At 44.3% G+C, this 13,234-nt stretch overlaps 1 protein-coding gene across 1 annotated transcript in view; it reads left to right on the top strand.

Moving 5' to 3' along the window:
- TECPR1 (tectonin beta-propeller repeat containing 1) overlaps positions 1–10,721 on the top strand; it is a 56,742-nt gene extending 46,021 nt beyond the window's left edge. Inside the window, exons 20-25 of the mRNA XM_077274940.1 lie at positions 1,721–1,895; positions 3,209–3,344; positions 3,984–4,076; positions 5,439–5,545; positions 8,166–8,285; positions 10,255–10,721. Coding sequence (XP_077131055.1) covers positions 1,721–1,895; positions 3,209–3,344; positions 3,984–4,076; positions 5,439–5,545; positions 8,166–8,285; positions 10,255–10,416 — 793 coding nt within the window. The 3' untranslated portion in view covers positions 10,417–10,721. The remainder of the gene's footprint in view (positions 1–1,720; positions 1,896–3,208; positions 3,345–3,983; positions 4,077–5,438; positions 5,546–8,165; positions 8,286–10,254) is intronic.
- The last annotated feature ends 2,513 nt before the right edge of the window (positions 10,722–13,234 follow it).

The following is a 13,234-nucleotide window of genomic DNA, read 5'->3' as shown; positions in this document are numbered from 1 at the left end:
GACCTGTCATTGGCTACAGCAGAACAAAGTGAAGGTTCTGGAGTGGCCATCTCAGTCTTCCGACCTCAATATCATTGAGCCACTCTGGGGAGATCTCAAGCGCGCAGTTCGTGTTGGACAGCCCAGGAGTTTACAGGAACTGGAGGCTTTTTGCCAAGAAGAGTGGGCAGCTTTACCATCTGAGAAAATAAAGAACCTCATCCACAACTACCACAAAAGACTTCAAGCTGCCATTGATGTTAGAGGGGGCAATACACAGTATTAAGAAATGGGGTATGTGAACTTTTGATCAGGGTCATTGGGATATTTTGGGTTGTCATTAAAAAGAGAAAACACAGTAGTTTGACAATAAATGGCTTCTCTCAACCACTAACCATGAGTGGAGAAAAAGTGTTGGTGTTGTCATTCATATTCTCTGAAAAAAAGGCCAAGAAAGCAAAAATTCTGCCGTGGTATGTAAACTTTTGAGCTTAGCTATAGTTCTTTTGCTCCCTTAGGGCAGTAATATTCTCTCCAACTTGAATCCTATACATGGGAAAACAAGCAAAGGCACAAGTTGAGATTAATGGGAAGTGTCAGAACTATGAAGGGTTTAACGGAAGATTATGTCATCCCATAGTTCACAGAAAGACCGATATAGAATTCCTGTCTATATAGTTTAAGGTTGAAGGCGACATAAAGCCAACAAGTTCAACCTATAACATACCTCTTACATAGATACCTCTTACATAGGAGAGCATGTAATAGACTAATGAAAAAGGATGAAATGTATGATTGTAAGTGAGCTCGGATTAAGCAAAGTACACAGCTGGAATATTGGGATAACATTAAATATCCCAAAAGGGTTTCAGAAGTGGTACTTAAAACTGAAACAAATAAAAGGAAACCTTTTCTTTGTGAGGATGAGGTCAGTTATTTTCCATGTTTTCCTTCTTACAATCCTGTGTCTGCCTGTGAGACAACTGTCTGCAGCAGGAGCCTCCCCCCACTGTTTAGCCTGCATTAGACATAAATATTGGTATGCCCACCCACTCACCCTCTTTGATCAATCTATCCTCCTTGGTCATTTAACAGCTGAAAATAGAAGAGATCAACTAGGAAACTGCGGAATTTTTTGTAGACTGGTAAATACTGTGAGCAAGATTATCTCCTGTTTACTTTCATCATTAATTTGTAGGTTTAGCTTTAAAAACTTGTGCAAACATAGCCAACTAAGTTATTGTAATTGCTATAGGGTTGAGATTACGAACTTGGCCCCATCACACAGTAGCTCTGCAAGTTATTATAATGCAAACCTAATAATATATTTATTATTTATTTATATCGTGCCATCATATTCCGCAGCGATTTACAGACATCATCACTGTCCCCATTGGGGCTCACAATCAGTATGTCTCTAGAGTGCGGGAGGAAAGTGGGAACTCAGAGAAAACCACGCAAACATGGGGAGAACATACAAACTCCTTGCAGATGTTGTCTATGGTGGGATTTTAACCTAGGACCCCAGAGCTGCAAAACTACAGTGCTAACTACTCACTTTCTGGTTTTATATACTAAAGGCTGGCTTTTCCTTAGCTCTAGGGAGAAACGCATACCATTTCGACACACATTAGAAGGTTGCCCCGTTCTGCCAGCAGGCTCGGCCGATGTTCCCACCATTTGTATGGCATTATTTAAGGCTTAATTTGGTAGTTTTACTGATTAAATGTCTTCTTCATAGAAAATGCAAAATCGTGACAAGTGGACCGTGGCTGGGGGTCCCTCCCATTTTGCTGAGAGATGTCTCTATTTGTCCAGGAAGAGTAACCAGGGATGATGATCACGTAGCTCTGTGGGCCATCAGCAACAAGGGTGACGTCCTTTGCCGGCTCGGAGTCACAAAAGGGACTCCTTCTGTAAGAATGCAGCATAAATCCATCAGAACTTTATGTATGTGTACGGCTGGTGTCACACACCCTACGGTCTGAGAACGGGCTGCAGTCGTCCCGACCAGACATGGGGTCTTCTGACCAAAACTCATCCATCTCATATTCACATTTATGAGGCTGCCGATGTTGGGTCAGGAGTTCCACCGACTGGTTCGGACATCGCCATCTGTACTCGGACCAAGAATGTCTGATACGTGAACCAGCCTAAGGGAGAGCTAAAGCTTAAAGGGGTATTCCCATCTCCAAGATCCTATGCCGATATGTAGTAGTTGTAATAATAATATGAGCAAATATCTCCAATTAGAAATGTAGTGTAGTTTTTCTGATTCGCTGTGATGGGCCTATGTATCTATGTATCCTTCCTCATGTGCAGCCACTGCAGGACCTTAGGTATCCATGGTTACGACCACTAGCTAACTAGCTGTCACTATGTCTGTGGTCGTAACCATGGATACCTAAGATCCTGCAATGGCTGCACATGAGGAAAGAGACATAGTTCGAAAAAATGACCTAGGTCCATCATAGCGAATCAGAAAAACTGTACTACATTTCTAATTGGAGCTATTTGCTATTATTATTATTACACCTAATACATAATGGGATAGGATCTTGGAGATGGGAATACCCCTGTAAGACTCAAATGAGCAATCACTTGAAAAGTGGTCATAGGAGAAGCACGAAGCCTCCGGAAATCCGATATGTGGACATTGTCTCTACATATGGTTGTGCCACTTTAGATATCTGCCAGCCTACGTCTTGTTTGGCCATTGGCTTTTCCTTCTGACCCCACCCATACACATGCACGCTGGACTCAGCTGAGCATACATATGTTCTCAGTAGGGATCGGACAAGTTGAGCTATAACATTTCCAGGTACCATTTGGGGAAAATTTGGTCACCCCCCCCCCCCCCCATATACATTAGGTGGTCACCCAATCCCTATGAAACAGGAGAAGTTTGCCTACCACATGCCTGGGCACCTTAACCAACTTACCATCCTTTCCCTCTGAACGTTGGCTAACTTTTTTGATCCTACCGCCTACACAATGAGAGAGAAGGAGGATTTCGGACTCCCGGAGACTCCCATTAGCAGTGCAGCTAAGTTGGAGTCACTGATCAAAAGTGTGCCATAGAGGAGCAAGGTGAACATTAGTTACCTCAGTGGATCACCCTGAACTATTGACAGTGATTTTTTTTAATTTATTCTCTGAGTTGCTCACATGTAGGGCAGATATTGTACCTAAAATCGGAAATCATCTGATTCCACGTTTTGCTTTCTAGGGTTCCTCATGGCTCCATATTGGCACAGATCAGCCGTTCATTTCCCTGTCAGTAGGAGGATGCCTGCAGGTGTGGGCTATAGCGCGTGATGGATCTGCCTTTTATCGGGGGTCCGTATCTTCCAGCCAACCAGCCGGTACGTGATCTTCTTCTCCAGTTATCCATCTTTTGCTCTTGTAGCCCCTTAGTTAGGCAGATTTGCCACTGTGGACATTAGTAATGAGTGACTGCCCCTATTGGGGCTTGTGATCATTGTTCACAACCATAGAAAGATATAGAAAACCTTCCGTATGGCGGATCATTATTTCCTGCCTCGTTGTGGGTCGCTTGGCCGGGCACGTGACCGTACAGGTCTGGCCAGCTGTGAAGCACTGGGTAAATAGCAGCCTTATAGCAGAGGTGACCTTCCAGCAGCCTTAATTGGAAGGTAAATATGTATATATGACAATGGCAAATAATAAAGCTTGGGAGATAGTCTACCAACACTTTGATAATCTCGATTCATAAATCTCTCGGGACGAATGCTGAGATCTGGAGGAGAAGGCCGGTCCGGTGAACACAGTCTGGATTTGCTCACTACTGGGACTCGCATCGGTCTTGAGAATGGGGCCCAGTCACGTTCTTCTGCCAGTAGAGCGACGTGGATTGTCCCTCGGCAATCGGACATTTATCACCGGTCCCATCGACAGCTGAAATATGTTGTTTATTGCATAACCATTATTTAACGCTCATCCTCATTCTTGTGCATGGTCTTTTCCTTATTGCCCGTGTTTAGGAGATTGCTGGTATCACATTCCCTCTCCGCCAAAACAGAAGCTACAGCAAGTCTCCGTCGGACAGACGTCCGTGTTCGCCGTGGATGAGAATGGTAAGTGTGCCAGCTGTGCCAATCTCGGGCCGGGACTTGCACCTTCCAATATGGAAATGCTTCCGTTTATTAAGAACTGCAGGTAAAGTTCCATTTCTGACGGTTGTGTAACCGCTGATAGGGCCGGGGACCAAAAATAGAAATATCCTGCAAAATACATTGAGAAGTGAACAGCTGGCCGTAATCTGGCTCTTAATAGTTCCCAGTGGTATTTGCCCTGTAGCTTAGTGGTATGGCCGTACAGCAGCGGTGAGTGTGAGCATCGTATGTTGTGAGACCAAAAGTCTCAGCATGTCCTGAATGGTGCAGATGGGCTCGGCGGACTCTGAAGAACTACAGGTGGCAGCACGTCTGCTGATAATTGACCACAAGCACTGCCGAAGAGGCCATTGTTAGTCCAGGTTTTGGAGCATAGATTCACACTGCGTGGGGAGTTCTTATACTATAAAGATAAGTCATATTTCAAAATTTTGGGGGGTCCGACATACTGATCCTGAGAATGGAGTTACCCGATCCCACTTTTTTTGTGAATGTCTACCTTTCATTCTTCATCTTGGTCTTAAAGGGAACCTGTCACCAGGTTTTTCCCATATGACATGAGGCCAGTACCTGTAAGCCCTCATATACAGTATTCTAATATGCTGCATAAATGCCCCCAATCCGTCCTGCCATACAAGAAAAAGACCTTTTTTGTTATACTATAGGGCGGTCCGTTCCGAGGGGTGTCGCTGGTCTTGGTCCGGCGCCTCCCTTCTTTTTGTGATGCCGTCCTCCTTACCTGCTTCGTGTGGGTGATGCGTCCTCCGGTATCACGCTCCTGAGCAGGGGCACGTCTCTATGCCCTGTCGAGGGCAGAGCGAAGTACCGCAGTGTGCGCATGCGCAGGAAAAGGCCAAAGAGCGCCGACGCATGCGCACTGCAGTATGTTACTCTGCCCTCAACAAGGCATAGAGAAGTACGCCTGCGCAGGAGCGCGATGGAGGACACTGTGTGGATGACGTAGGACATATCATCCACATGACTGAGGACGGTGATCACAAGAAGAGAGGAGGCGCCGGACCAAGAAGAGAGACTTTAATTCTGCTCAAACCCAAATCTTCACAGTAAAGCAAAGCACAATACAGTTGGCAGCATCCAAGAATCTAAAATATGAGTATCCCCCTCATATAGGCCGCGTTCCCACGTACAAACCCTATTCACGTGCTGCAGATTCCAGGACATGCTATTGATTCTCGTGTTCGCCACATAGGTTTTAGGCCTCTTCCCAAGTTAGACCATGATTTCCTTTATGTGCAGTCAGTGCATTATGCAACCATTTTGATTTTAGCATCAGAGCTATAGTATTTGTATTTTTCTTCTTAGGTAATTTATGGTTTCGCCATGGCACCACACCAAGTTACCCTCAGGGATCTACCTGGGAGTACGTGTCAAACAACATCCGCAAGGTGTCTGCAGGTCCCCTTGATCAAGTAGGTACCGTCTACCTGTACTGTAATACGGCGTCATTAAATAACTAGAACTTATGATCCTGCCTAAACAGGTATCCCCGTCTTTGGATCAAATCCTGGGATGTGGCTATGATCGATGGCGGTCTAACTTTTGGGACCCTGAGAACGAAGGGTTCATCCAGTCTCATTATTGATTTCCCCCTGCACAGAGTCTGGGGACCCGCAGCTCCGATGTGCATGAACCCATCGTAGGGGGTACAGTACTAAATTAATTCCTTAACTCTAAAGATCATTAGGGGTGGGGGATCCGAGAGATCAGTATCAAACCGATCATCAAGCTAGCACTATGCCAGACCATCATAAAAAGGGGAAAACCATAGGAAGCCCGAACACCAGACTTCTGTTTTGTTTTCTTTTGTAAAGCCTTTTTTCGTTATGGAAGATGTAAGCTGGATCAGGTATAGAAGCCGCAGGCCCGGTCGCCCGCAGCACACTTGGCACGCAGCCCACCGATGATTTTCATACCGGTTGCAATGGTGTCTTGTAATCATTTAATTATAGAGATACACCAAAACCACAAAGCACAGGGCTCACTTATCAAACGGGGGGAGTTTAGTTTGTCCTTGATCATCAAAATAAAATATCAGCCTAGTTTTATAACTATGGTGCACGAGCTTAGCGCAGTGTTCAGCTGTGAGAGGTAAAATAGGGAAAAATGTGGTAAAATAGTAGAAAAAAAAGTTTCTCCTGATAGAAACAATCTGTATCTGAGGCTTCTTATGTCTGTACCCAAAATTCTGTCCCTTTTTATCATTTGGCAATGCCACCCGCTACCCAGGTAGGATCCCTCAGGAGAACGTGAGCATGGCTGGTACTGCAGTCTGTATCCCCATCGCACATGTATTTTGTGCTGGAGAGGTGGATGATATTTCAGGTAAGGATCCTGATCCAACAGTCATGTCCATAATCTGTGGCTGCTGGAAAGAAGCCCTGTGGACCACGTCCATAGTCTGTGGCTGCTGGACAGGAATCCTGTGGACCACGTCCATAGTCAGTGGCTGCTGGACAGGAATCCCGTGGATCACATCCATAGTCTATGGCTGCTGGACAGGAATCCTGTGGACCACGTCCATAGTCTGTGGCTGCTGGACAGGAATCCCGTGGACCACGTCCATAGTCTGTGGCTGCTGGACAGGAGCCCTGTGGATCACATCCATAGTCTGTGGCTGCTGGACAGGAGCCCTGTGGATCACATCCATAGTCTGTGGCTGCTGGACAGGAATCCTGTGGATCACGTCCATAGTCTGTGGCTGCTGGACAGGAGCCTTGTGGATCACATCCATAGTCTGTGGTTGCTGGACAGGAGCCTTGTGGATCACGTCCATAGTCTGTGGCTGCTGGACAGGATCCCTGTAGACCACGTCCATAGTAGCTACTGGACAGGAGCCCTGTGGACCATGTCCATAGTCTGCGGCTGCTGGACAGGATCCCTGAGGACCACGTCCATAGTCTGTGGCTGCTGGACAGGAGCCCTGTGGACCATGTCCATAGTCTGCGGCTGCTGGACAGGATCCCTGAGGACCACGTCCATAGTCTGTGGCTGCTGGACAGGAGCCCTGTGGACCACGTCCATAGTCTGTGGCTGCTGGACAGGATCCCTGTAGACCACCTTTTAACAGCTGGAATTCTTTGCGTTTTCTGATTTTTAGGCGACATCATGCTCATGCTTCTTACTTGCAGGGCTCCAGTTCACAGGACCATTGCCTGGTGGCCAAAGAATCCTTTAGTAAGGTTAACCCAACACAATTTTTAGTAGCCAAGCGATTATGTAAAGTTTAGTTTTGCCTCAGTCGTTTGGAAGGCGTCTCGTGTAGCTCCTCATCTCCAGAACTTGTTCTGCTGGTTGCCTCCGCGTTCTTTCAGCCACTTACATGAAATCTGTGCACAGCTGGGTTTTTCTTTCTCGCAGGCTCTGGAAAGCCGCCTGCAGCAATTACAGTAGATTTCTGACTAAATGAAAGTATTAATTACTTCCTTGATAGACACGTTCCTGGTGCCTCATCGCAGTGGTCGTCCCAAAATGCTCCATGCAATGTCTGTGGAACTGATGGATACAACCGAGGACCACTCTCTACGATCTCTGTCCGTCCCATAGACTATGGAGCAGTAGTGTAAATGAGTGACCACCACTCTATTCTAACGGGGGACATGGTGACTCTGGTTTTTGTGACCCACAGTGATCATATGAGGATCATTGATCATCCAGGCCTAACTCCAATTCAAAAAACAGCATGCGCGTCCCTTTAAATCGTGTATACGAGTTCCTTGTATATTCTGGAGGTTTGTATAGTTTACATTTCCAAGCTGCCACTCATTCAATATGTTTATCAACAGGAGCCAGATTTCTTTCTGCTGTACAGTAGACTGCCTGTCTATGCCGCACAAACTTGTTTTTAACGTTTAAGTCAGGAAACCCTCCTCTTATGAGGACATTGCGGTCCGTTACTTGCATTGTGAATGTTGGACATGTGAAATGGGCCTTAATCTGAGAACACTGCTAGAGGGGTCTTATATATGGTGGCCATACGTTGTTCTTGTTGATTGAACTTGTGTTTTTTGTGTTGTTCTTCACCATTTTTAGATTTGGGTGATTGCAGATAAAGTACAGGGCAGCCACAGTCTGAGCTGTGGGACTGTCTGTCATCGCCTAGGGGTTCAGCCCATGGCACTGAAAGGACAATCTTGGGATTATGGCATTGGGGTGAGTGCGGTATTATTCATTTTTTACCTTGCTTGTAACCTTTTTCTTCATTGGGCCCCTCCATTCTCTTATATTTATGGTTTATTTATGCCTTTATAAAGATATATTAACTACTTGTGGACTCCTCAACAACTTAAAACGTCGGACTGGTCCTTCAAGAGCAAGGAGACAGCTGTCATAGATCGCTGGACCTCCATAGAGAAGGCAGAGATGGTTTATTACCATCTCTTCCTTCCTGATCACTGTTTACACAGAGCTGAAAGAGCACGGTGTATACAGTGTAGTAAGCAGGAACAGCGCTACTTCCTCCTGTCCTAGTAATCATATGATTGCCGGTCCCAGGAGTGAGCAGGAGCTGTGCGGTCTTTGCAGATCCAGATTAGCGCTACAGTTCAGGCAGGAGGTTGAATTTTCTCCTTTAAAGGCACAGTCAGACGGCCGTATATATACAGATCTCAACCCCATAGAAAACCTTTGGAGGGAGTTGAAAGTCCGTGTTGCCCAGCGACAGGCCTAAAACATCACTGCTCTAGAGGAGATCTGCATGGAGGAATGGGCCAACATACCACCAACAGTGTGTGCCAACCTTGTGAAGACTTACAGAAAACGTCTGACCTCTGTCATTGCCAACAAAGGATATATAACAAAATATTGACATGAACTTTTGTAAATGACCAAATACTTATTTTCCACCATAATTTGCAAAATAAATCTTGCCAAATCAGACAAGGTGATTTTCTGGATTTGTTTTCTCATTTTGCCTCTCATAATTGTGGTCTACCTGTGATGTCAATTATAGGCCTCTCATCTTTTTAAGTGGGAGAACTTGCACCACCACCCACCAGCCAGCGTGTGCACTGTGTTTCGATCTCGGTCCGAGTTATTCGGCCGTCTGACAGTGCCCTAACTAGGGCTAATATCTAAGCCTCAATTACAGGTGGAATCCACAATAAAATAATAATAATAAAAAAATATATTGAATTGCCCCCCCCTCCCCCCAAAGGCTTGTGATAATTTTGTAGGGGGCGCAGTATGTGAAATTAATTTCAATAAAAAAGATAACAAGGAGAAAAAATAAAATGAAATGAAACTAAAAAACAAATAGCCGCCAGTATGAATTACTGTTTCTAACTCTACTGGAGAAAAAACAAAAAAACCGTATACCTGATATATAAAAATAATTGTTTCGGAAAGGGAATCCCAATTTAGGCTATGTGCACACGTCGCGGATTAGCCTTAGGAATTTCTGGTGCGGATTCTGCCTCTCCTGGCAGAAAGCGCAGCTGCAGATTTGTCGCGTTTTTTGTGCGCATCCACAGCGTTTTTTTGTGCGGTTTTGCTGCGTTTTTTTTGTGGATTTGCTGCGGTTTTTACCCCTTCAGATTTCTATAATGGAATGGGTACAAAAACGCTGCAGATCCGCAAAAAAGAAGTGACATGCTACTTCTTTTAAACCGCAGCATTTCCGCACCATTAGCACAGCTTTTTTTTTTTCTCATTGATTTACATTGTACTGTAAATCAACTGCGGATCTGCAGCGTTTCTGCACCTCAAAAAACGATGCGGATCCGCAGAGAATCCGCAACGTGTGCACATAGCCTTAAGATGTGTTTTAGTTGTCTTTTGTGAGTGTAAAAATAAAAAAATATACATGAAAAACAGGTATTTCACACTTTACATAAAATATGTGATACAGGCATAAAAATGATGTCTCACGCATTATGAAAAAAAAGGCAAAAATTATTTTAATGAGAATAAAACATAAATAAATAAAAAAATAAAAAAGAATATAAAAAATAAAATAAATATACATATAGCAGCGGTCACAGGGATGTGCACCAGTTGATAAGTTAACAGAGACCACCAGGGACCCAGCTCTTTTTTTTTCCCACAATTAAACAACATTTCTTCATCAAGGAATTTGTGCAATGCTTTTGTGATGATGAATTGATGTGACTTTTTTTTTCAGGGCGGCTGGGAGCACCTGACAGTGAGGGGCAATGCTGGCTACCACAGTGCCCAGTCCGAAACCAGTGCCACAAAGACCACCGTAACTGATGCAGAAGACAAAAAAGAGCCAGCACCGTCCATGGAGTCTGAGAACCCAAGCGGAAGTGCAGCAAGTTGTTAAAGGATACCGGCCACTGCCATAGTTCACACCTTGGCCTACAGAGACCGGGCGAGGTGCTCGGCTATATGGGCTGTGTAGGGGTTTCTAGTTTTAATACATGCAATTATCTTTTAGGCTACAGCGGCATAGCGACCTTTGTCAAGCAGCAAGTTATGTCCTCTGTCCATACACAACTTTAATATGTCACGTTTCCAGCTGCGCGATGTGATAATTTAAAGGCGTTGTCTTGAGATTAGAGAAAGGGGTCTGCTTTTGCTAGTTTAGTTGTAGTACCAAAAACAAAGTGGCGCTGTTTCCTGGGGGGGGGGGGAAAAAAAATCAGAGAAGCCCTTTAACATCAGTAACGGAACTGCAAAACGTCAGGCATGGCTGCCCGTGATAATTCTTTGTGTAGGTGAAGGAGGTGAACGGCCGTGCTATTAGAGCGGACACTGGAGTAATCATTTAATAATAGGCGGCCAATTACAACGTATTTAATAGTCTATTCCTGTGTAATTGTGGTAACTGTGAGGCGCATGGTTCATCCCTGGGGTCCTCCTCTCCTTGCGAAATGACATCTTACAGATATGGAAATGAAGGCAACGCATCCAGAAAGGACTTTATTTATTTGTAAACTTTATGTAGATTTTATTATATTTTAGATATCTTTAATAACTTACACAGAAATGACCTTTTACTTTTTAATGGTCGGGGGCATTGACGCTGCTTCTATAAGTTGGGCATTACATTCCAAGTAAAGGGATCGGTCCGCACAAAGATCCCGTTGAAGTTGGTGGCCAGTAATGTGATCAAAATTTTTTTTTAATTTTCCTATACATTTTATTTATACGTTATAAAGACATTCAGCTGTCAATGGTATAAGCGAGCACACCAGCCATACCACGTACACCCCTCCATCGCACTCATCCAGCCCCCTTTATTCCATACTTTGTGCTCTGTTTGGCTGTGCCTGACGGCCCTCTACATCAACATTAATGGAGACCCTAACACTATATTCACATGTCGGATTACCATCCACTTACCCATGGGTTTAGTTCAGCGGATTTGCAATTTGCACGTGTCAGCCCCATTGCCGATTTAATAGGGCAAGTTCTTTAAATTCTCGTCCTTTGCAAGTGAAGTCCCCTAATATTTTTTTTTCCCCATGGCATCACAAAGACTCTGCACAGACACTATGCTTCTTATTGGGGTTGCAGAAAGCTCATGTAGATACAAGAAACGTAGAGATTGGCATCAGATGTGACGCAGATCTGCGTGAAATCCTACAAGTGTGAACATAGCATTACTGTACTGCTACTAGGTTATCACACAGGGTGTTTGTGGCCCATCATGCCTCATTGTAGGATGCATGCTCACACGCTCATTTATAGGATCCACTTCCATAAAGGGAGAACAGAACAATGTCAATTTAATGACCGGTTGACCAAAAACAGCTAACATGGCATCTAAAAAAAGTAGACATTTCACTGTGTACAAGTAAATTATTTTTTTAGGCCAAAATGCACTTTACGTGATATAATCTGTAAGAAGTTAGTAGGAACTGTTCCCCAGAGAGCTAAAGAGAGGTTTAGATGACCGATGTCCTTTGCAGGGCTGTAGAGTAGGTAAGCCAAACCTCCGACTCCTCAATTTCCATGACACCGACTCTATGAAAATGGGCTCCGACTCCATGACTCCGACTCCACAACCCTGCCAGGACTGTGGAGTTGGTAAGCCAAACTTCCGACTCCTCAATTTTCATGACTCTGACTCCACGACTCCGACTCCACAGCCCTGGTCCTCTGCCCTCTACAGAAACCCCAATTGGTTTGGACACATTATTTTCTCATCTTTCAGACTCTTTAGAAGTAGGAAACAAATCTGAAGACCTCCCTACACATTAGATAAAGTCGGCCAACTCTGATGATTTTAACAGGATCAGCCGTCCATCTAATGTCTATGGTGGCCTGTGGCTGTAATCTGACCATAGACCAGGTGGTTGGCTCCTTTGTATGGGGGAGTCCGGAGAGAAGGCTGTCAGCTCCGCCAGTCACTAATGTGTATGGCAAGCTGTAAGGTGCGATGTACGCCCTTTTGAAGAGTCAGTAAGGGGCTGTGGGATTTACTGTAATTATATTACAGTGGGATTTTTGTGACCCTTTAGTTAGCAATTAAAGAAGTCCTGGGAAATAAATGACCAGATTTGTCCCGTTAAACGTTCTTATATTTCTGTAAAAGCACAATGCCCATACAAGTGGATTTACACAAACCACAGAAGCCAGAGTATAGAACTACACAGATATAAAAACTAATGATGTCAGCATTTACTGTAATAAATATAAAATTATATTAATTAGAAAAAAATAAGCTTTTATTCAACATAGAAGCACTTTAGGTTCGTCCATTCTCCAGTGACACTGTTATATAACCCAGCATGAAGACTTCAGCAGGTACATTGACGACATCACAAAGATTGCTAGCATGATATGTATTGATGTGTGTGTGTGTGTGTGTGTGTATGGGCCAAACATGTTCACAAATGCAAGTGTCCTCCTTTAAGGGAACGTTCCTACTTTACTGTACTGTGTGTATATAGCAATTAGAGTCTTTTCTCATGTCAGATCCTCTCGGTTTATAATGTGTCTTGCAGACTGTAATTATACTGCTCCTCTAAGTTGACTGAGTTTAGTAACTTATTAGTTATGATAGAATAATTAATACCTGACTCGTATATCCTACTCCTGATTCTTCCTTCTTACCGTCTGTCTGGGCTTCCTCTACTTACATCCTACTCCTGCATCTTCTAATGCTTCCTTCTTGCCGTCTGTCTGAGTATCCT

Source organism: Ranitomeya variabilis, chromosome 7, assembly GCF_051348905.1.
Source record: "Ranitomeya variabilis isolate aRanVar5 chromosome 7, aRanVar5.hap1, whole genome shotgun sequence".
Taxonomy (NCBI): Eukaryota; Metazoa; Chordata; class Amphibia; order Anura; family Dendrobatidae; genus Ranitomeya; species Ranitomeya variabilis.
The sequence above is the reverse complement of the archived record's forward strand: the minus strand, read 5'-3'. Positions and strand labels throughout refer to the sequence as shown.